Source organism: Chenopodium album, chromosome 11, assembly GCF_948465745.1.
Source record: "Chenopodium album chromosome 11, dcCheAlbu1.1, whole genome shotgun sequence".
In the NCBI taxonomy this organism is placed as follows: domain Eukaryota; kingdom Viridiplantae; phylum Streptophyta; class Magnoliopsida; order Caryophyllales; family Amaranthaceae; genus Chenopodium; species Chenopodium album.
This window is the reverse complement of record NC_137844.1, coordinates 37300277-37325275: the sequence shown is the minus strand read 5'-3', so window position 1 is coordinate 37325275 and position 24999 is coordinate 37300277. Positions and strand designations below refer to the sequence as shown.

At 33.9% G+C, this 24999-nt stretch overlaps 1 protein-coding gene and 1 pseudogene across 1 annotated transcript; both read left to right on the top strand.

Annotated features, from left to right (window-relative positions):
• Positions 1 to 398: 398 nt before the first annotated feature.
• LOC145567543 (putative cyclic nucleotide-gated ion channel 5) lies at positions 399 to 15237 on the top strand. The gene is made up of 8 exons (XM_081626844.1): positions 399 to 796; positions 1075 to 1171; positions 2126 to 2729; positions 4021 to 4233; positions 8893 to 9200; positions 11053 to 11164; positions 12244 to 12480; positions 14212 to 15237. The coding sequence occupies exons 2-8, from the start codon at positions 1128 to 1130 to the stop codon at positions 14902 to 14904; spliced, it is 2211 nt and encodes a 736-aa protein (XP_081482970.1). The 5' UTR covers positions 399 to 796; positions 1075 to 1127; the 3' UTR covers positions 14905 to 15237.
• Positions 15238 to 18291: 3054 nt separating this feature from the next.
• LOC145568842 (multiple C2 domain and transmembrane region protein 16 pseudogene) lies at positions 18292 to 21762 on the top strand (annotated as a pseudogene).
• The last annotated feature ends 3237 nt before the right edge of the window (positions 21763 to 24999 follow it).

Genomic DNA, 24999 nt, shown 5'->3' with positions numbered 1-24999 from the left:
TTCTTTATGTAAAACCTCTAATACCATTAGCGATTCTATATAATTAGGTTTTATCGTTAGTGATATTATATAATCTAGCATAAGTGAAAGCTAAAATAAACTAGGTAGCTTCAACTTATAATCGCTAATAGTATTAGAGGTTCTATATATAGAACCGCCAACATTGTCAACAGTTTTAATACTGCCAAATTCCAAATCTAGGAACCGATCCTTTATGGACGGTATTGTAAAAAATAGTTTTTAAACTGACTAACATGGAGAATTAATCTGAATTTTAGCATTATTCAGCAAAATCGCTCAAGTTTTCTTTTGAATTTTCAAAAAAAGAAAAAAATGTCTAAATTGTCAAACTATCCAAATACAAGACGTTGTCTATTTGGATAATTGGTCTTTCAATTGTCTTTTAGATTATTAAAAAAAAAAAAAAAAAAAAAAAAGACATCAGTAAAACTTGTGCATACCCAGTCGTTACACCGGCGGCCGGCAGTCACCACCTTCATTCCTCCGCAAAATATCATCTCTCTCATTGCCTATCTTCTTCATTTCACCCCCTTTTTTCTGGGTTGACCTTTACTTTCTTCTTCTTCCTCAATTGCTGCTTCAATTTGTCCACCTCATATTATCAAATCCTAAACCTTTTTTCCTGTCAATTTCTTGACTCATCAATATTTCTAGTCAACTTTGCTCAAACTCTTAATTGAACTCATTTAAAGTCCCAAACTTCACGAGATTTCAACTACCCACAAAATTTAATTAAAACCCCTTTTCAAAAATTCAATCTTTTTTTCTAACCCATGTATGTTTCTTCAACTCCCTTTTTTTCTCTGGATTTTTTTGACTAGTTAATTTATTTATGGTCAGTTTTTAAAATTAATTTTCTGGGTAACAACCCCATTTTCTGATGTAGATCGGATAATTTTGGGTTTTTTTTGATGGATCCTTGTAATTATAAGTTGTTTTAGCATGATTTGACAGGGTTGTTTTGGTTGACAATGAAAAATAAGGTTGTATGATCATGATTGTTGTTTGGGGGTTCATCATTTCACTAATTTGTTGCTGTTTTTTTGGTTGTAGGGTTGAAATACATGTATATGATTTCCAATGATTATTCATGTATATGACTGCCAATGATGTTCGATTGTGGTTATGGTCAGAAGGATAAGTTTGTCAGGTAGCAATTATCTGTAATTTTATCTTTTGCTCTTTACTGTATTGTGATGAATTTGTGGCTTTGTTATTTTCATATTGATAGACCTTACCCTTTAAAAAAAAAAAAAAAAATAAAATAAAATTATTGTGACCCTTTTTCCGGGTTGGTTGGGCGAGTTAGCGAATCCGGTGATTTGTTTGTGATAATCCAAGTATAAGAGAAACAGTATAAAAAGAAGTGCAGACATGATATGTTTATTTCCCATTTTATGATTCTTCTCTTTGAAATGTCTTAATTTTGCAGCAATGGTTTTAAATCTTTGAATTTGCCTATATTGCACCTTGGATGGTTTTGTTTTTGTATGTTTTTTGATTTAGAAGATTTATTCTGACTGTTGTTATCGTTACTCCACTCCACAAAATTGAAGTAAATGCATAATACGGTATAATGTGACCAGGAGACTGGGGATACGTGTTATGCTGTCATTATGTGGTCCTAAGAGGTTTAGTAGTAAACATGTTGTTGTACTCTAACTCATCACTGTTTCACCTATGTGTATGTCAGATAGCAAATTAAAATGTTGAGCATCATGGAATGATCTTGATCTTTTTTTTATTGAGGAACATATTATGAAGTAATTGGTTATTAGCGCTTTATTAAAAGCTTTTTGCTAGACTGGATAGCAATATGACATTTTGGCTAACACCTGATCATGAGTACTGATGTAAGCTGCTTTGACTGCACTTTGAAAGAGATTTGAAGTTTAGTGACTTATTCCAGATTCTTGTATATAATACTTGATGCCCTTTTTTGTTTTGTCAATTAGACTAATTAGCTAATCAGGCGAACATAAAGATCATTAGCACACAAGTTGTTGAATGGCCTGGATAGATTGAGTGCACTTAATGTGGATACGAGTATGATGCTTTTGGCTGCTCTTATTTTCATTTATTTATATTTTTCTGTTTCGTGTAGGTTGGATGATTTGGATTCAACAGCTTCACTGTCTCCTGCTGCCGCTGGAGTGAATAAATGTCGATTTGGTATTGAGGGGCTTAATTGTGCTAACAATAATAATAATAACAATTATGCAATCAACAGATCATCTAATTCTTTTAAGAAAGGTGTGATGAGAGGTTCGGAAGGACTCCGTTCTATTGGTAGATCGCTTAGATTTGGGGTTTCTCGAGCAGTATTTCCTGAGGATTTAAAAGTCTCCGAGAAAAAGATTTTTGACCCACAAGATAAATTTCTGCTACTTTGGAATAAACTATTTGTGGCATCATGTATTTTTTCGGTTTCTGTGGATCCCTTTTTCTTCTTTCTTCCAATTGTCAATCCAAAGCTGAACTGTCTGGGCATAGACCGAAAGTTGGCTGTTGCAGCCACTACAGTGCGTACAGTGATAGATGTTTTTTACCTCATTCGTATGGCTCTTCAATTCCGAACTGCATATATTGCTCCATCATCTAGAGTTTTTGGGCGGGGTGAACTTGTCATCAATCCTGCTCAGATTGCAAAGCGGTATCTGCTGGGCTATTTCATCATTGATTTCCTCTCCGTGCTGCCCTTACCACAGGTTTGGATTTCTTTTTATCACTTTTTCTTTTGTATTAATTGTACGCTCTGCATTGATTTTTGTGCCATAAGTATCATGCCTTAGTGTGTGTATAAAACTATAAATTAGCTTTAAGGGGGCCAAAAATGTGATACTTTTTTTTTTTTTTTTCTTTTTCCCTTTTCATTTTTGGGAAGGGGATTAAGATATAATAATAGCAAATTATGAATAATTTATAAACTGGTATTATCTGATGCATGTGTAGAGAGAGAGAGAGAGAGAGATTCCTCAACCACAAATTAAATCAAAGCACATACTGTCTAACATTGCTTAACACCTTCAATTACTGAAGCATGTAGAAGCCGTGTTACACTTTATTATGTTTTTATATCTAATATATTGTACTAAAAAGAATATAATGCTCCTGTACTGAAGTTGTCCGAGAGGGCAGCTAATGAAGTTGTCTGAGAGGGCAGCTAGTGAAGTTCATGTGACCATGCTTGATTTCAACTTGGCAGCATTGCTGGAGGTGGAGAGCAGTTGAATACCTCCCTTTCTTCCATTACTGTTTTTGGTGATGGGTTTGCAATCTTTTTTGGGTACCAGGTTATCTAGAATTGTTACTAAAGCATAGTCTTTCTCACTTTATTGCTTTAGGCTTTCAAATGAAAAGTGTGACTAGAAATGAATTAAGACAATAGATCTTTTACAAGTATATGCACTGCAAATGATCTGAGAGAGACCAGATTCTATACATCAGATTTCTTAAATGATATTGACCTGAGTCTTTCATACTTTTATGGGGTTGAATGCTGCTGGTGATTTTCTCTCTTTTTCGTCAAATTTGATTAAGGATTTGCATCCAGTTTTTTCATTAGGATAATGTCTTTTATATTGTGCTTTTTTTTTTTTTAATATATATATATATATATATATATATATATATATATATATATATATATATATATATATATATTCTTTTTTTTTTTTAATTTGTATTCATTTTGGATTGTAGCCAAAAAGTTAGTGGAAAAACTGAAAGATAAATCTTTGAAAAGTATCTTTCATTGGTAATTTGGTACTTTTTCACCGTCTTACTGTGATGATGTGAAAATAAATACTACCTCCGTTTCATATTATTTGCTATGATTTGACATAAAGTAGAGAGGAAAAATGTCTAATCGTTTCAAATAATATGAAACGGAGGTAGTATTTGTGAAATCTGGGCCAGAAGTAAGAAGTAAGCATGTTCTGACAAATTCTGTGTTGTTTCTCCCTTTTGATTTCCTTTTCTTTTGGGCTCCTTTGGCAGATTGTTATATGGAGGTATCTACGGAGGCTGAAAGGTTCTGATGTATATGCTACCAAACAGGCGTTGCTTTTTATAGTCCTGATTCAATATATCCCTAGATTTGTTAGAATCATTCCCCTCTTTTCAGAATTGAAAAGGACATCAGGTGTTTTTGCTGAAACTGCGTGGGCTGGTGCAGCATATTATCTGCTTCTCTACATGCTCTGTAGCCATGTAAGTAAATGCTTTAACCTAAGACTTTTGTTTTGGCTGTAGGTCTATGTTCTCTTATTGTTCTCAATTTTTCTTTGTTGGTTAAGTAGATTGTCTGATGAGGGAAAAAGTAATTGGGTTTTAATGCAAGATGATGTCCACCTAAGAGGCATGTGGCCTTTTATTTGTTTTACCCACATATGGGGCTAGGGGATTTGTTGTCATAGCAATGTGATATGTTACAGTGGTTTGGGTAGGGGGGGGGGGGGGGGGGGCTGTTCCTGGCCCTTGTAAGAGAAAAGGAAATGGAGGGGAGGGATATGGAAGGAGAATTTCTTATTAATTGTTTAAGAATACAGTCTTTCAAATTTAGAAAGATTTGGAAGGAAAATTAATTATACAAATTGATTATCACGAAATTATAATTTTACCCTTTTATTTTCTCTCAAAACCAAACAAACCACTCTCTCCTCTTTCTTTGTCCTCGTCCTCGTCCTCGGCTCACAGAAGCTAGCCAACTATGGAGGCTGAAATCATCGGATAGCAATTGAAGTTCTCAAAGTCCAATCCAGATGAAGCTCCTCAAAGCCAAAATTTCCAGTTAACTCAAAACATGATCATCAATTCCAGAAAATTAACCCTCAACATTTCATCTTCATCAATTTCCTTTCGATGTGACTGGTTTTTTCTTTGTCAAACCTAATTTATTGATTTTTTTGGCAAGAAAATTATAGAAAGTTTATTGGACATCAATTGAAGTTCTTAAAGTCCAATCCAGATGAAGCTCCTCAAAGCCGAAATTTCCATTTAACTCAAAACATGATCATCAATACCAGAAAATTAACTGTCAACATTTCCATCTTCATCAATTTCCTTTCGATTGTGATTGGTTTTTTCTTTGTCAAACCTAATTTATTGTGTTTTTTGCAAGAATATTATAGAAAGAAAAAACACAGAAAAAATTTTTGGGAGTGAAAATAATTTCTGATTTTGATGATAGCTCTTATGAAGAGACGAGATGAGTTTGTCCAAGTTGACTCCGTGTTGAAATTCTTATTCTTGACTCTGGAGTTGAATTTTTCTTCCCTCCCCTTCCTGTAATTGTACCCAAACAAGCTGTAAATGACCCAGAACATCCCATTATAGAAAATGGGTTGATTGTTTCTTCTACTCTTTTACTACAACATTTAAATCACCACCAGATATGCAGATGTCCAATTGTACTCTTTGGTTTTGCTCATCCTAAAACCAGTCTGTCATACTTGTGTTAGCCTCACAAAGAAGCGTAGCACAATTAAGGCTTTATTTTTACCCAATAAGCTTACTTAATAAATAGTGCCTGCCACCTCACTGTGAAGAAATAGATTAGGGTTAAGTTTTGTACCTTTCTGGCAGATAATAAAATAATCTAGAGACAAGTGCTCAAGTTGGCCAGCAGTAGATAACTAAAAGTGTTTAGTTTTACTGTTGCTACACAAAAGTCTTAAACTTTATGAAAATTGAAGAAGCATAGCACAATCAAGGCTCCATTAGTATAACCAAAAAGTTAGCCCCAGCCACCTCACAGGGAGGACTGAGTTCTGTACCTTATTGGCAAATAATACAATAACCTAGAGGCAAAGACTTAAGTTGGCCCGTGGCCACCATGTAGGTTACTTTAAGGGGGCGTTTGGTTCGGATAATGGAAACGGAGTGGAAAGGAAACAAACAAGAGGGGGGAAATGAATCATTTAAATAATTACCTTTTCATTTGTTTGGTTTAACCATGAAAAGGAATCAGTTAAACTTTACTCCCTTTGTTTTTGTTTGGTTTACCTGATAGAAAGAAATCTTGAAAATGCAACTACTTATATGAGAGGAAGTTTTTGCTATTAATATATAAGCAATTTTACTTGATTGAGTTACATACGATCATTATAATACCATAAAAACAAGTGAGCTATAATACTAAATTGATGATCACTATTAGCTAATAACTAATCATGCAAAAGGTATTAAAATTTTTGCACTGAATCACAATTATTGAATCAATAAATTAAGCAAAGTATATGCGAGATAGAATGAAAAGGGAGAGAGACGGGATAAAAACTGAAAAGAGCACTCAAACTTTATTGAGCATTTCATCAAACACCTGGTAGCTAATAACTAATCATGCAAAAGGTATTAAAAATTTTACCCTGACTCACAATTATTGAATCAATAAATTAAGCAAAGTATATGCGAGATAGAATGAAAAGGGAGAGAGACGGGATAAAAACTGAAAAGAGCACTCAAACTTTATTGAGCATTTCATCAAACACCTGGTAGGCATTAATGCAATATACAAAATTGAACAAAAATAATGTATCAGCTAACCAAAACCCCAATATAATCAACAATTATCAATAATGTTGAACAAATATTTACACAAAAGTTCCAACAATAGTATAATTTACTCACAAAATAGTTTTTGATGACAAATTTTCAACCAAAAGCAAATAAAATCAACGTATATAAATGAAAAAAATAGTTAAAAGCTAAAAAAATTACAAACAATTGCAAGAATGATGAAGATCCAAAGCCTCAATCTCATGCCTCACCAGAAGAGAGCAGCTAGCAGTGTAGATAGCTAGTAGAGAGAAGAGGAGAGAGAAAATGAAATGTTGGGAATGAAGGAGAGAAATAGGAATTTTGTGATTGAGGAGGGTAAGGGTATTTGTTACCCTAAGTTTTTGAGAGGTAACAAATGAGGGGTAACCATTACCCTTAACTAATGGTAATTGTTACAATGCCTTCTAACCAAACACACGATTATGGTATCTGTTTAATCGAATCCGTTTCCAATCCAAAAAATACACCAACCAAACGCCCCCGAAGTGTTTAGTTGTACATTTGCTACTTAAAAGTTTAAATTAGAAGATGGATTTGATGTTTTGATAGAATTGCTCTAAAGCATTTGGGGGCTTAGATTGCTTCTTTAAGATAAGTTATGAGATGTAACTTTTGAATTACTCCTTTCTCTCTTTCTCTCTCTCTCTACCATGGATTTATAACTTGGTCCTTCTGTTACAGAATTGTCAGTCATTTATAGATTTTGGATTATCCATTCCACAAAACCCCTTTATGCCCCCCGCGACAAGTCACATATAATTCCTCGCTTCGCACATTATGTCATTATGTGACGGTGACTTGCCATGTTAGTATGTTTTTTATCCTGTCAAATCCATTCTTTTGTCTAATAAATTGCCCAAAAGTGTTTTAGTTAAAACATGATATTCAAGGAATTATTTGTTCACCAAGTATACTACTCACTCATATTATGATAAGTTTATATTTTATTTTTGAAAAAATACTGTTTAAACTTCAAAGATTTACTTAAGACTTGAAAAGATTAATGTGAATCTTCTGAAGAAATTCACACTGCATTAGTTGCGATCCGCTCTATCCATCTATTACAATCCGTTTCCATGGCACTGTGACCGACCTTTTTTTTAAATGTCTCTACCGTTCTTGGGCCTTGTTTGGTTACACTAAATTATGGGGGAAATACAAATGCATGGGAAATTTATAAATGGGTATTTGTTTGGTTAGCATAACAAAGTAACAAGTTAGGAAGTTGAAATCTCTTGAGAAATTGGAAGTCCTAAAAAACATAGGAATTCAAGTATTCACCCCTACCTTGGCCACTCAAACTTCCCACATTTATTTTTGGATGAAATTACATTATTGCTCCCAAAAATTTGAGAAATTAGTTAACGTTGTTATAATACATAGGAATTACATAAAGTTAACCGAACAAAATGTAGGAAGTTAATTCATTGGAAACTATTTCCTTTATGTCAACCAAAAACGATTATAGTATTTCCTAGGAAATATAACTTTCCATGCATGGTTTTTTCCTATGGCTGAATGCCCATATTCAACCAAATGTGGCCTTAATCTTCCCCTTTTCATACAAACTTCTGCTGTGCTACACATAATGACACAAACTAATCTAATAAAATTAAAGTGGAGATTTATCACAAGCTTATGCCCTAGCATAAAGATGGTAAGATATGAGGTATTGAGGTCTAGATGAGTTATTACAATATTCTGACCGCATGCGCTGGACGCATTTAGGTTTAAAAATGAAACACTATAATTATCTACTTATGCCTATGTTTCAGCAAGAACAAGCAAACTCTGTCTCGCTTTTCAGTCCTAAATTTATCAACCAAAAGGCTTGGCCAAAAATATTCTTCTTGTTTTATTATGAATGTGTGACATCTTTGTGGCAATTAATGTCATTTGATGGTTGTTTTTAATAAGTTTATAACATGTTATCATGGATGTGGACTACTGTGCTTTCACTTTTGAGTTTTTGGTATTGTTCTATCTTTATCGTTTTTTTGCATGTGATGGAAATAACAATGACTGACTGCAACCAATTGTTTGGTTCCTCTGAATACTAGGGTTTGGGAAGTCGTAAGCTACTAAAATTCTCTTAAGGAATAATGTATATGTAGTGTGTATGTGGCTTGTTATTTTTTTTAATCAATAATTTTGTAAATGCTCTATGATCTTTGGTGCATGTTGAATAAACTGAAACATCTTGTACATAATGACAAAAAACATATGAAATACTTTTCACTATAACTCTAACGATTTGTTTTTATTAAACTCTGAGATTAACTGTGACTTTTTTGAATGGAATTATTACAGATAGTTGGGGCTTTATGGTATCTTCTAGGTATGGAGCGTAATGATTCTTGCTGGCAGAAAGTTTGTTATGGTAATAACAAAAACTGCAGCTATAATTTCCTGTATTGTGACGATCAGCAATCACAAGGCTATCAGACATGGAGCAATATGAGTGAAAAAGTTCTTTCTGCCACTTGCTCTGGGAAAGATGATGATGACGGATTTGACTTTGGAATTTTTGCACAGGCTTTGACATCTGGCATTTTCTCATCAAGTAGCTTTATATCTAAATACTGTTACTGCTTATGGTGGGGCCTACAAAATTTGAGGTAAATACGGTGTAAGATGACCTTAGTTTATATGGTGTTGCTACATTTGTCCTTTCTTGAACTTTGTAACTGATTTCATGCTCAGATATTGTCATTACATCACCTCACACCATTCTCAAACTATCAATTAATGTTTTTCCATCAAAATTTTCAATAATTATACATTTTAAATTCCTTCATCAACCCAATATTCTTCTTCTTCTCTTTTTTTTTTTTTTAATTTTTTTTTTAATTTTTTATTACAAATTTTATAGTATATTTATAAGGAAAAGTCTATCAATGTGTTTTGTTTTCAAAGTCACTAGTGTTTAACTTTTCCCATCATCTTTCTTTGTTAAGAATTAAACTTAATATATTATGATCTATTCAATGATCTCTATTATATTATATTCTATTCTGTTCTATTTATTTAAAGTGTAATACAACCCAAATCGTGAAGTATTATATAGTTGGTGCTATAGCCACTTTTATGTCAGAAACTCCCTTGCCAATAGGATTTCTGAAGGGAGGATTTCAATTTGCAGTACTTCAAATCAATTTATGTTAGCAATAAAATAATGTAGAGTATGTTTATGTCACAGCGGCTTGCTAGTCTCCTATGTTGCACGGCAACGAGAAACAGAAATTTTGAATTTTGGATTAGCAATATTCATGCAGTATAACCAGTAAATGTGGAAATACAAAACCTAAAGCAACATATGGATAATTTTGCTTATTAAGAGAGTATGAAAAATGAGTGTATTAAAGTTAGTTTGGTTTATTCATAGATATTTTGGAAAGGTGACCTTCTAGTGACTTGTAAAATATTGTTGAGGGGAATAAACTTAATCGACATTCAGAGAAAATGTTGCCCCTTGATTTTCCTTATGCTTCCAAGAATTTAAGTTTTGCAACTAGGTACTGTGACCTCATGAGAGTTTTTGTGCTTCACAGCTAGCTGGTGGACAACTAAGGGTTCTGTTAGAGATATTGCTGACATGTCCATAGGTGTGAGTCAAGATTCCAGGCTTGTTCATGAGCTTTTATGCATGGTGGCAGTTTGATATAGTGTTGATGGAGAGAGAATAGGTGGGTGGTGGTTGGTAATTTTTTGTTGGTGGTGATTGATGAGACATAAGAGTGAGAATGTCTTTCAATAATGGTTACAGAATTGAACTGGGAAGAAGGTTTTTTTATAGTGGTATCTTAAATCAACAGACAAACATAATTTGAGTTGTTAGCTGACTGCAGTAAGTAATATTTTTGTGAGTGCAGAAAGTAATATACTAGGATAGGTTATTGGCTAAATTATCAACTAGGCTTAATTAATGCTTCAGCAATCATTGCTTCACCTGCTCACTGTGTGTGGTTAACACTATATTTGTGTTTGTAAATTGTCAAGTTCTGTGCACAGATCTCACAGCGTACTTAGTGCTCATTGATGGACCTTTGTAGTTAATTGGTACCAAAAATTGTTTTGCATTTTGTTCTTTGTCTGATGTGATTCAAGTTTCTTTTTCTTTTTCCTACTTTTTTTTGGCTTTTCATATACTCTCAGTTTTTTAATACTTGCAACATGTCTCTACAATGGAATTGCCACAATACTTGCAACACGCTATAATTGGAAAGTTTTTATTCGTTGAAAGCTGTACTATTACCCTTATTTAAAGCTCATGGCCCATTTTATTATACTCCTAACAATCTCTCTACCTCATTTTAAGTGTTTTAATGAGGCCCGCTTTTCTTAATTATCGTGAAAAAAGTGTGTTGCAAGTATTAAAAAACGGCGGAAGTAAGAATAATTGACAACATTTTTTAATACTTGATGGCTTAACATTTCATGGTGATTTATTTTTATCTGTATATGTTTCAGTACACTAGGACAGGGACTTCAAACCAGCACCTATCCGGGAGAGGTCATATTTTCCATTGCACTTGCCATTTTTGGGCTTATCCTCTTTGCACTGTTGATTGGTAATATGCAGGTAAATAACTAATATTAATAATATACAATTAAAGCTTGTTAGGAAGCTCTTGTAGCCTTGTCTGACATGCTTATATTATTAACTAACAACGTTCCTCTTTGCACTGTTGATTGGTAATATTCAGATAAATAACTAATACTAAATATAATTTAATCTTGTTAGGAAGCTCTTGTGGCCTGGTTTCCCATGCTTATATTATTACTCTGTATGTAACAATGTTCTTCATTGAAAGATGATTGCCTTAGTTGTAAGATTTTATAGCTTTAACTAGAATATTCATATACAATTGATTACCAATTATTTATAAGCTTGTATAAGATGTCCAGCCTGACCCTAGTTAGAGTGGTGCCTAGTTCAAAAAGTTGTTTGAGCTTTGGTTCATTCAACATCGCGTTTGTTCAACCCCTGTTGTATAATGCTTCACTAGCTATCTGTCTTAGTTACCAAGTTTATTAGAGCAGAAGTTCTGTAGACTTCTTTAAAATTATCAGCTAGCTATGGTAACAATAATCTGGAATTAAATGTTGTTATCTATAATTATAGTATCTTTATTAAAGAAAGGAAAAGTTATTTGTCTCCAATATTCGGAGTGTCTTTGCAGATCTTAGTCACCCTGAAAGTTGTATACATACTGATAACCCAATCTTGGAACAGGGGATACTGGATCAAATTCTAACCTGATCTGCAAATTCGTATTCTAATAATCCAGTTGAATTTTCTGAGCTTTTAGACTAACTTTGAACTGGCCCTTTGCTGTATAAAATCTATTTTTGAGGCTTTTGGAGCACCTGATTCTAAGACAATTAACTCGAACCAATTTTTTGTGCAAAGAGAACGCAAAAATGTTGATAAATGGGCTTAAACCAAAATTATTGAATCAATTTTCAATATAGACCTGAACTAAACTGTGACTTGAGTGAGTATTTATATAATCTGATATTGACCTGAGATATAACTAATTACACTGGTATTATTTTTGATTTAAATGTTTTCTAGCCTAAAGTGACTCAACCTAAACCCAATAAACTGGTAGAAAATAGGGTTGATTAAAGTCATTTGATTTTGTGCTCTTCTTGCAGACTTATCTTCAATCTCTTACCATTCGACTTGAAGAGATGAGGGTCAAAAGGCGTGATTCAGAGCAGTGGATGCATCATCGTTTGCTGCCTCAGGAACTCAGGGAACGTGTTAGACGATATGACCAATACAAATGGTTGGAAACACGTGGTGTTGATGAAGAGAGCTTGGTCACTAGTCTACCTAAGGATCTCAGGAGGGACATTAAGCGTCATTTGTGTCTTAAGCTAGTGAGAAGGGTAATTTCCTTCCCTTTTTTGGCTTCCATTCTTGCTTATTGATTTTTTACATTGTTACCTTGATACATGATTAAATTATTGGTATCCTTGATCTATGAGAACATCTGAATGGTTGGGGTTAGAAACCTTTTTTAGACATCAACAGAGAATGCTTTTTTAATTCATCAGTTTAAACTATGAAGGATGAGATGCCCTTGGACATATAAAGTTCATATTAGCAAAATATTAAGTTTCTGAGTAGCTCATTTCATTGGTGCTTCTTTCTCATGTGAATCTAATAAAATCTCTTGAAACATAGTGTCTGTCACTGGAGTTTCAACTAGTACTGAAGTGTTTTATTATTGCAATTTGATGAATAGAACCTATACCATGCAAAATATTGTCTTATATGATGTTCTTTCTAAAATAGTTTGGGTTTATGTATTTTCCTGTATTAGATTTCAGCAACTTTTAGTCTAGCTAAATATTTCCAAGGTCCTTGAGTTTTTTTATGCTTTAGATTAGATGTATTTGAAAAAAGGGGTATGATTGAGGCCTAATGTCTATTAAAATTTCTCTATGCTATCAGTCTTCTTGGCATGCCACTAATAATGCTTGTTTAAAGTAGGAGAGTTTAAAGTACACATCTGGTAGTAAATGATTTATGATCCAATTGTAATCAAGCACAAATTAAGTTGACACATCTTTAATTAACTTTGAGTCTTTTGTCTCTTTTTAATGTTCAAAATGTTCGGTTGCTCATAAGGTAGACTCCAAATTTGTTTATATATATTTATATATAAGAACAATTTAAATACATAATAGTAAAATTCATTAATTGAAAAACATGTACTTTGTATTTAACCAACAAAATTAACCTGTGCATCGTGCGGGCTTAATAATAAAAACTATTTTTTTTCCAAGCAAAATCAAAACTAACCTTATCTTTCTTATCTATCAATTTAATTAATTAACGCATGTATTTACAATAATTTTCGAAGTTTGTTAAGAGAGTGTTGATTAAAAAATATCAACTTTACAATTTTTTTTAACAAACAAGTGTAAAACAGATGAGATAAATGTTTTGTTTTTAGATAAAGAAAAAAGTAGCAGCTAAAAGAAAATAATTAAGGAGAACCAACTTAAAACCTTCCTATAATTGAGGGAAATCGTAGGTAGTAGGAGAGAAAAAAATTAATACTCCCTCCGTCCTATAATATAGTTCTTGTTTGTGTTTTTTCACGGTATTTAAGAAATAGGAGGAAAAAGTGGATAAAGTACATAAATAAAAGTGAAAAGTACAATCATAGACAAAAGTTTAGAGAGTGAAAGTGGAAAAAAGTATAAGGCATGTGCAAAATTCAAGGGTAAATTAGGATGTACAATGAATAAAGTTAAAAAAAGTGAGGGTATAATGGTCTTTACATACTATCCAAAAATAAAAACAGGAACAACATTTTGGTTCTCTAAAATAGGAAAGCAGGAACTACATTATGGGACGGAGGGAGTAGTTTTTTTTGCTTTAGAATAGTTTTAGATTACAGTCATGGTTCTATTGTCTTCTTTGGTGGTGAACTTCACAAATTTATTTGTTCTGTAGGTTGTCTATCTTTAAACTCGACAACTAATGCTTTTCTCATTATAAAAACCAAAATGGTTTGTTGAAGTTTAGTTTTTTTTTTTTCAATTGAACGATATCCACCCATTACTCTTTCATGCAATATACTTATAAAGCCTCCGACATTTCTATAGGTCCCTCTGTTTGAAAATATGGACGAGAGGTTGCTGGATGCAATCTGTGAACGTTTGAAGCCAAGTTTATACACTGAGAAAACATACATTCTTCGGGAAGGTGATCCAGTTGATGAAATGCTCTTCATTATTCGTGGTCGCCTTGAGAGTGAGACAACCGATGGCGGTCGAAGTGGATTTTTGAACCGCAGTTCATTAAAAGAGGGCGACTTTTGTGGAGATGAGCTTTTAACTTGGGCTTTGGATCCCAGATCTGGGTCTAACCTTCCATCATCTACTCGAACTGTGAGAGCCATCACAGAAGTTGAAGCCTTTGCCCTTGAAGCAGAGGAGCTCAAATTTGTAGCGAGTCAATTTAGGCGTCTTCATAGTAGACAAGTTCAACATACATTCAGGTTCTACTCAGAGCAGTGGAGAACATGGGCTGCTCGCTTTATTCAAGCTGCTTGGCGTCGATATTTGAAGAGAAAATTGATGGAGCAGCAGCGCCTCAAGGAAGAGGAAGAAGCTGAAGCTTCAATGAAGAGTGGCAGCGGTGGTGGCTCTTATAGCCTTGGAGCCACCTTACTTGTATCAAGGTTTGCTGCAAATGCCCTTCGTGGGGTTCATCGTAATCGACTCTCCCGGGCTTCTAGTGTTCTGGTAAAACCACCTAAACCTCCAGAGCCTGACTTTTCTGCTGATGCAGACTAACTGCTTGTTTGTCTTGGAGGCGATTATTAAAGCAGTTAGTAATTTTATCTATTTTATATTTTGGTGCTTGAAGGTGATTAGTTATGTATAATACATACAGTACCAAATATGCATAATAACTTGTATGAACGGGTTCAGATTTATTGTTGTATGAAGTGTTATTTATTGTTAAAAATCTAAATATATTTGTATAGGTGTAGTCTATAACCATCCGAAGCTGGTTTATTTGTTCAGGTGTCGAACTTAGTTTATGTTTTGTCAAGAACAAAACCATAATTTCTCTAATCTTATTCGGCAATTCTTCATTGAGTAGCCAAAACTTTACGACAGTTACTCGGCTTATATATACGATTTTGTTTCAAAAAGCACGTTCATCTTCAATTTTGTCTACAATCCTACAAATAACTGTTTCCAGATCCTCTTTTCATATCCAGTAGACTAATCTTATAATTACAGCTTTTTGAACTTGTTGCATCGTTGCATATTAATCTCTTTCTAGATTGAATTAGTCCAACAAAAGCATTAGTCTACAATCATCAATATATATATATATATATATATATATATATATATATATATATATATATATATATATATATATATATATATATATATATATATATATATATATATATTGATCAGCAGTTGGACCTCCACAATCATCAATATATGTAACCATTAGTCCAACAAAAGCAGCATAATCATGCTCGACATAACCACCAACGATGCCCTTGTTTGGTTGTTCCTATAAACGCGTTGTCTAGTCCTCGTCCACACCACAAGGCCAGTACAACTTTTGATACCTTATAAAAAGAGTGCATAGTTTAAATCATTTAAATCATCATTATGGCATGATCTTTAGGGAGGAAGATAGAATATGTAGTACAACATGATAAATAGATCATCATTCATTGCATATAAAAACGCTTAGATGTGAATGGATAACTTCTTAATGCCATTTAAAAGTAACTTCCATATAAATTTTTGGTTAAGATAGTCATAGTATTGAGTATTAACATTACAGATTCTTAGGAAAGTTAATATGACTGTAGAGTGTCAGACCATCAATTAGTTATATACTCCCTCCGTTTTTAAATACTTGATTCACTTTCTTTTTGCGGTCGTTTTTAAATACTAGCTTCATTTCTTTATTTGGAAAGCTTTTATAATATTAAATTCATTTTTCTCAACTAGTGGGACTCAATTTTATTACTTTTAGATTCTCTCTCCTCCAATTTACTTTCCACTAACCCCACTATGTCTATATTTTATTACTTTCTTCAATTTCTTTTAAAACTCCGCGTATGAAAAAATGGAGCAAGTATTTAAAACGGACTCAATTAGTTATGCAATTACTTAACTAAAAAAAAGATGCAAAAAATTCTGTTGTTACTTATAACTTTTAAACTCCGCAAATTTGTGTTTGCAGAGCAATACTTGAAAAGGGAAGACTTCTTAACCATTCAATCATTCATGATGATTCGTCAATACTCTACAAGAAAACCAATAATCTAAATTTCGTTAATTGCATAATAATAATATTATTCATCAAAAGATGTGTTGCAAGAAACATCATTTTCCTATTTTCATTGCTTGTGTTTTTTTGACTCGTAGCCAAAACCGTGTTGTGAATGCTTGGTTAATCATTTGGTCATTTCAAAAAGCGTACCATCTTCATACCCTTTGCATAATTCAAGGAAATATACGGCCCTTTGAATCATTGAATAAAAGTTTACTACATTTTTGGCCCCTCATCAATTTAAAAGCCTTGTGATGGATGCTCATGTTTGAAGCTTGATTGCAATGGAGGTTTATACGACTATATGTGCTCATATTTGTGGGGTCGAGAAAATTCCTCACTTAAACTCTATATTGAAACGATCTCATAAAAAAATATAAAATTGTTTTATTGCAAGTGATATTTGGTGTTAGTTAACAAATAATTTCTTTAAGCAAAGACAAAGCTAACTATGTGAACTCTTTTTTTCTTATACTTTGCTAGTGATACTAACACGTCTTTTACATAATTTCATGATCAAACTTAAACATCGACATGCAATCGAATCATTATTTAATCCACTGCACATCACAAGATAGTATCACTAGAGATGATTTTCACGTCCATAGAAGCTAAGCTAAGTGTGAATTGAAAAAGAGTGTTGAAGAATTGGATCCAACAATTCAGCTTTATTGAAAACTAAAAATAAATCCTCCCAACACAAGAACATTGAAAGAGATAGGAGGGGACAAAATAACAGCAGTCGGTGACACTAAAGTTAGTCATATCTTTGGAAAAAGCTTTGGTATTTACCAATATTATACCAATCTCTACCTCTCTTTTATTTATCATTATTCAATAGACACTTATTTTTGCATCTTAAAGCTGGCCAAGCCAACCATAAAGTTTTCAAAAGAGATTCTTAATTTCAATAAAGTTGCATTTTATTATTTCCTATTTTAAATGTATATGAACTTTTTGCACTACTTAATATTGATCTTCATTCGTTACTTACAAGTACTTTTTTTGGGGAGGGTTATCTATTTGATCAGAGGTTTATAAATTATAAGTTACCATATGTACCAATGTAAATAAGAAGATAAACTCCCTTCATCTGAAAATAAGAAGTTCCAATGTATAATTTTTAAAATAGTAATGAATTCATGATTATTTGTCTCATTATACAGCAATAATGTCTGAAAAATGTGTGTATGCGAAAGTAAATATAAATTTTTACATACCATTTAAATCTTCAACACAAAAATATATAATTTCTCTCAAATAATCTTCTTGTATTCAATTTAACACATTTTACTCATTATTGAAGTACTTTTTCATCTATTGATCTATGTACTACGCATATTTATTTATTTATATTTTCCCACTATGTACCAAAAAAATTTGTGTTCATCTATCCTACTAAGTTTCTTAATATATATATCCAAGGCAAACAAAAAGATGATTTGAGGCAAATTGAGTATAATCAGTCTTCATCAGCAATTGGTTTCAAAAAAAAAAAAAAAAAAAAAAGTCTTCATTAGCAATTAATATAATTAAACTGAAATTACACAAGCAACAAACAAAGTTATCTTAATGCTACATATAAATATATGTGACGAAAGTAAAAGTTAAAAAGAGGCCAAAAAAAGATGGACTCTCTTTGGTTCAGGTACTTGCACATGAAGTTAACTTAATCTAATTATATTGTCCTTTCTTTACACACAAAAAATAAAAAATAAAATTGCATGTCATTCTTCTCTTTTAATTTTCTACTCGTTTCTTTTGCTTAGCTTTTGTAATTATTTCTCCTCTATAAAACTCACTTCCTCACAATACCACCTTTCCTCTTTTCTTCTTCTTCTTCTTCTTCTTCAATTCCACCTTAATCAGCTTGCTAATTAACCACATTATTTTCACAATTTCAACCTAAAATTATCAGTACTTGTTTCATTTTCATACATCCCTTTCTTTTATTTTCTCCTTTTTATTACTTTGTTCTCCCGTTTCTCTAAGATTCATATTACTTGCTTTTATTCCCCTCCATTATTACTTTCCCAAATATTATAAATTTTTGTTTAATTTCCAATCTATTATATCAATGCATAAGTCCATATTACATAATATTTTCTTCCTTACCATGCAATAAAATTACACCCTACCAAAAAAATTATGGCAACAGTGAGAAAACTAATAGTAGAAGTAGTAGACGCAAGAAACCTTCTACCAAAAGACGGTCATGGGACGTCTAGTCCCTACGTCGTCATCGACTTCTACGGCCAACGAAAGCGCACGAAAACAATCATCAAGGACCTCAACCCGAGTTGGAATGAGGCCCTTGAATTCAACATGGGTGGACCTTCCACCGTATTTGGTGACACCCTTGAGATCGATGTTTACCATGATAAGAATTATGGTCCTACTCGTAGGCATAACCACTTGGGTCGGGTTCGATTCAGCTCGAGCTCGACTCAGTTCGTTAGGAAAGGTGAGGAGGCATTGATGTATTTTACCCTAGAGAAGAAGTATCTTTTGAGTTGGATACAAGGTGAGATTGGTTTGAAGATTTATTACTCGGACGAAGCGTCCTCACCTCCACCACCATCACCAACACCTCCACCGGTGTCAGAGAGTCCGGCACCGGTGGAAGCTTCTCCTGTAGAGGAGAAGAAAGAAGAGGAGCCGCCTGCTGACATGTCAGCAGCTCCGGAATCGGGTGGTGACGTGTCAGCTAAGCAACCTAATGATGGACCACCGTTACCTCCTGAAGAGGAGAAAATAAAAAGTGATGATAAAAAAGACGATGAAGAACTACCACCATTACTTCCAGTAGAACCATCTTCATCGCCGATGATGGACCCACCACCGGAGATTGAAGTAATGGCGTCGACGGTTTCCGGTACAATATCAGAAGTTAAAGTTGCCGACGACATCGGGATGAGACCGCCGCCGTCGATGCCACCGACGCCGGCGATCTCAAGAACGGTGTCGACGGCTTCTTTCGAGAGTATTCCAATCGAACGATCGACGTTTGATCTAGTGGAGAAGATGCATTATCTTTTTGTACGTGTTGTCAAGGCAAGGTCACTTCCTACTAATGGGTGTCCAGTAGTGAAGATTGTGGTTTCTAACAACCGTGTAGTTTCCAAGCCAGCTAGGAAAACTAACTTCTTCGAGTGGGACCAGACATTCGCTTTCGGGCGAGACTCGCCGGAGTCTTCTGCCATTTTAGAGGTCTCGGTGTGGGACCCGCTGAATCCGGGTGCGGCAGATCCTACCGAGGGGTTGTCAATGAGAGAGTTCTTAGGGGGGATATGTTTTGATACGACTGAGATTCCACTGCGGGACCCACCGGATAGTCCGTTGGCCCCGCAGTGGTACCGTCTCGAGGGAGATGGGGCCAATATGGGTGACTTGATGCTTGCCACGTGGGTAGGTACTCAGGCGGATGAATCGTTTCCTGAGGCTTGGAAGACTGATACGGCTGGGAATGTGAATTCAAGGGCTAAGGTGTACTTGTCTCCTAAGTTGTGGTACTTAAGAGCAACTATATTGGATGCTCAAGATATCTTGTTTGCACCTAAAGAGTCCATGTTTCAAGTTAAGGCTCAACTTGGGATCCAAGTTTTGAAAACGAAACCGGCAGTTAGCCGTAATGGCTCGCCAGCTTGGAATGAGGACTTGATGTTTGTTGCGGCCGAGCCATTTGGGGATCAGTTGGTGTTTACATTGGAGTATCGTGGACCAAAGGGGTCGATCGTTGTTGGGGTTGTTCGAGTGGCTTTGACAACAATTGAGAGGCGGGTGGATGATCGAAATGTGGTGGGTAAGTGGTTCACATTTGATGATCCCAACAGCGATGAGAAGGTGTATAAAGCAAGAGTTCAATTGAGGTTGTGTTTTGATGGTGGGTACCATGTGATGGAGGAGGCTGCTCATACGTGTAGCGATTACCGCCCTACGGCGAGGCAATTGTGGAAGCCTGCCGTAGGGATGGTAGAGCTTGGGATCATTGGGTGTACCAATCTTCTCCCGGCAAAGGCGGTGAATGGTAAAGGGTCTATCGATGCATATGCTATAGCTAAGTACGGTCCTAAGTGGGTTCGTACTCGTACCGTGTCTGATTGTTTGGATCCAAAGTGGAATGAGCAGTACACATGGAAAGTATATGACCCTTGTACGGTACTGACAATTGGAGTGTTCGATAGTTCAGGTGGTTTTGAAAGTGATGAACATTTAGATGTTTCACGTCTAGATTCACGAGTTGGGAAGGTTCGTATACGTATCTCTACCCTACATACCGGAAAAGTGTACCGAAATTCATACCCCTTACTTACATTAACTCCAATGGGGTTAAAAAAAATGGGTGACATAGAGTTGGCTGTAAGATTTGTAAGAAGCACGCCTAATCTAGACGTGTTACAAGTCTACTCTCAACCATTATTACCTCTGATGCACCACATCAAGCCTCTTGCCCCGGGACAACAAGAGATGTTAAGAATCGCGGCTGTTAAGATCTTAGCCGTGCATCTATCACGATCCGAGCCACCCCTTAGACAAGAAGTGGTTCGGTATATGCTAGATGCAGACTCCCACACTTTTAGCATGAGAAAAGTTCGAGCCAATTGGTTTAGAATTATAAACTTGGTTGCTGGAGTAATTGATATTGTCAAATGGATTGAAGATACAAGAACATGGAAAAACCCAACATCTACTATACTTGTGCACGCGTTACTAGTAATGCTAGTTTGGTTTCCTGACCTCATTATTCCTACATTGGCATTCTATGTCTTTGTAATTGGTGCATGGAACTATAGGTTCCGGTCCCGTGACCCTCTCCCCCATTTCGATCCTAAGATCTCATTAGCCGAAAACATTGATCGTGATGAGCTCGACGAGGAATTCGACATAATGCCAAGCAATAGACCATCGGAGGTTGTTCGTGCACGATACGATAAGCTCCGTACACTAGGTGCACGAGTACAAACCGTGTTGGGTGATTTAGCCACACAAGGGGAACGTATACAAGCACTCGTGACATGGCGCGACCCTCGGGCCACGGGGATATTTGTTGGGCTATGTTTTGTGGTGGCAATTATATTGTACTTGGTTCCATCAAAGATGGTAGCAATGGCTTCAGGATTCTACTACCTACGCCATCCAATGTTTAGAGATCGCGCTCCTTCGCCAGCCATCAATTTCATTAGGAGATTGCCCTCAAAAACTGATCGATTATTGTAGTTTACTAGTGAATACATAAACTAAAATTTGTATTCTATGTTGTATAAGTGTGATTTACTTTATATGTGCATGTTTTAACTTATTGACCTTGTGATTTCAGTTTTTTGATAATAATTGCAACTACAAATAATTAAATTCTCTAAATCTACTCCATATTTGTTTCTTTCAACAAAACAAGGCATATAGTCATAAAATTAGTGCTTCAAATTCATACGATTTGTTTTTGTCTTTCAAACCATTCAATTGTTTGTGTATTCAATTAACAGTATATCTCTAAATTTTTTACTTGAAAAAAACAAATGCGGATTGCTTAATACGGAGTACAATGAAATAGCTATATTATCATCAACTTTTATCTTAATATCCTACATTAATTTTCATAAACTTTTTTAAATAAGCCTGTGTCGCACTGTTTGTGAGATGGAAGGTTACACCACATTTTACAAGTCCACAAAATGCTACATCATGAATAATTTAGGGCCTGTTCATATTTACTTAATTTCATTTCAGTTCAGTTCAGTTCAACTCCAATCAGTTCAGCTCAGTTCAGCTCCTAATTTCCCTATCTTGTTCAGTTCAGTTCAGCTCCAATCAGTTCAGTTCAGTTCAGTAAATGTGAACAGACCCTTAGTGATATGAGTGACTGCTAAGGTTAGGGCGGTGCGTGTGATTTACCTAAAATAACATTAGTGTAAGTCATGTTAATCCTTTTATAATACAAATTAAACTAAATACAAAGAAGAATTACAAATTAAAATATGACGGTGGTCGATTGCACAGGGTTTCCAAGTGAAACTACTATAAAAGGACCCCAATTTATTAAATTTACTTATACAAAGTAATGAGAAAACTTGTTAGTCAATAATCTATTCTTCAATTTTATCATAAAAGTTATAATTTAGTAAAATATTTTTCTTTAAAATTTTAGGGTCAATTTAACAAAATTACACCGGGCTATTTTTAGTGTTAACATTAATTATCTACTCCATATTCTCTATGGACATATTTTTGTGTGAAACATTGAGTGAGAAAATGGAAAAACTAAAAAAAGGAAATCTTGCCAATTAAACGAACATATACAGATTGACATGATAGTTATTAATTTGAAAATAACATATGTGCGTGTGTGTCACTTGCCTAAGTGCTAAGTCCAACTAATTACTATCATAGCCACCAGCCCATGACCAAGTCCATATATTTTAGGTCCAAAACATTTTAATCACACATGGCATACACTGAAAATTTTACCATTTTTAATTCCTTCCTTTCTTATCATTCAAGCTATGTATATGTATGATTTAAAACCCTATATTTTCTCTCTCCTCAGTTGATTGTAATACCTTCATTCTCTCTGCTCAATTCAGCTTCTTCATTTGATTTTTATACTAATTTTCCAGTTTAATTTTTACGATTTTGATAATCGTTGTTGATCATCAATGTCTAATTCTTCCTTTGCCGATTTTGATCGTGATTGCGAAATTGTGTTTTCATCATTCCTCCCACAGTTCCAATAAATGATCAAGGTGCTCTTGTTCAAAATTGTTCAAGTGTTTAAAGAAATGTTCAATTTGATCTAAAAAATTTCTTCTTGATCTAAAAAATTTCTTCTAAGTATGACAGGTTGTTAGCCTTTTTGATACAAATGTAGCTAAACATTTGGCTAATAAAGATGAATAAGTTAGTATATTAGAACTTTAAAAATGTTGGTATAACTACTAATTTTTTAATGTTGAATTTCTTTTTATTATGTTAAAGACATAAGAATTTGTTTCTATATAGTACCTTTTTTAGTATATTGTTTTTTTTTTTTAAATTCAACATATGTAAATGATTATTTATCAATTTGAAAATGAACAAAAGTAAAGAACCAACAACCAATTTATAAAACCTAAAAAATATTATTTTCATACAAATTAAAGATTAAAATGAAATATCAATTATAATAATTTTTTTAACAAATAAAATCTATAAGTCTATTTTCCTCTAAAAAAAAACATCTATAAAACTATACATAAGATATGAACATATACACATTCATAAATGAACATATACACATTCATAAATGAGCATATAACACGTACTACACCTTTGCAAACTTTCTTACTTATCTTCTAGTTAACTTTAACCTAGATTTAGTGTTTTTCTTCAAATAGCATTAGTTTTGCATCCTTAGCTTCCTAATTTGGTCCACCTGTTGAACAAAATGAATTAATAAATGTTAATTATATACACTGTTTTATAAATGAACAATATATCTTACATTATTGAACATTTATCACTCTTACACTGTTTGGTTTCAAATCACAAATCCAACTCTCATTAAGCTTAGCAATGAAGGTTTCTATATGCTTAATAATGTATACTCCGCAGTTTGTATAATCAGCGTTGCTAAGCCATTTTATCTTCTCCAAAACAACTGCATAGTCTTCAATTTCATGTGCATCTTATATCAAATGTGTCACTTTGGACATCACTACAATATAGATTGGTTGTAAGATATTAGTTTTAATGCATACAATTGAAATGAATATTATCAATATTATACATGTGCATAATGTATAAAAGAAATGAACATTCGTTATTTAGGCATATAAATATATATGTAAACTAAAATGAACCAATATTAACATATATATGTAAATGAACATTATGAATTTCATAAATGATCAAAAGATTTCATAGAATGAATAAGTCGGTTTCTCAACTCAAATGAATGAATATTTATGCATTTCATAAATGTGCATAACATATCATAAAAATGAACATTTTTTATTTAGGCATATAAAGTCAAATATATACTCAAATAAATTCAAATATACAAATGAACATTTATAATTCAGTATATGTTCATATATTACCTCAAAATTGTAGAAATGTTAACATGTATACTGTAGGGAATATTTCAAGCCATTAACCCCAAGCTTGAACCCCACTGTGATCATACACTTAAGTATGGTGGCGTCCAAAGGGAAGGAAGCTAGAGCAAAAGAGTCGCCAACAAGTTTTAGGAACTTGTAAACCGTTCACAAGGTGAAGATTACACCCCTTAACGATCCAGGAGATCGTCAACTCCAAAAGGTCTTGAACCAAATAGGGTTCGGGGATGAAGGTACAAATCCAACCTAAAAGAGATTGAACCTGCCCTAATAATAGGCCTCTACTTCATTCTTCTCGTATTCATGTGCGCTTTCTGACTAACATGCAAACAATAGGTTAACCCTAAACCTGTTTATCTATGTTGGTTGAATTTAATGCACAAATAAAATTATTATTGGTGATCACTTGAATTATAATCATATTAGCCCTAAACAAGATTATTAATTATCTTATTAAGCGTGATTACAAGTACAAATTCCCTT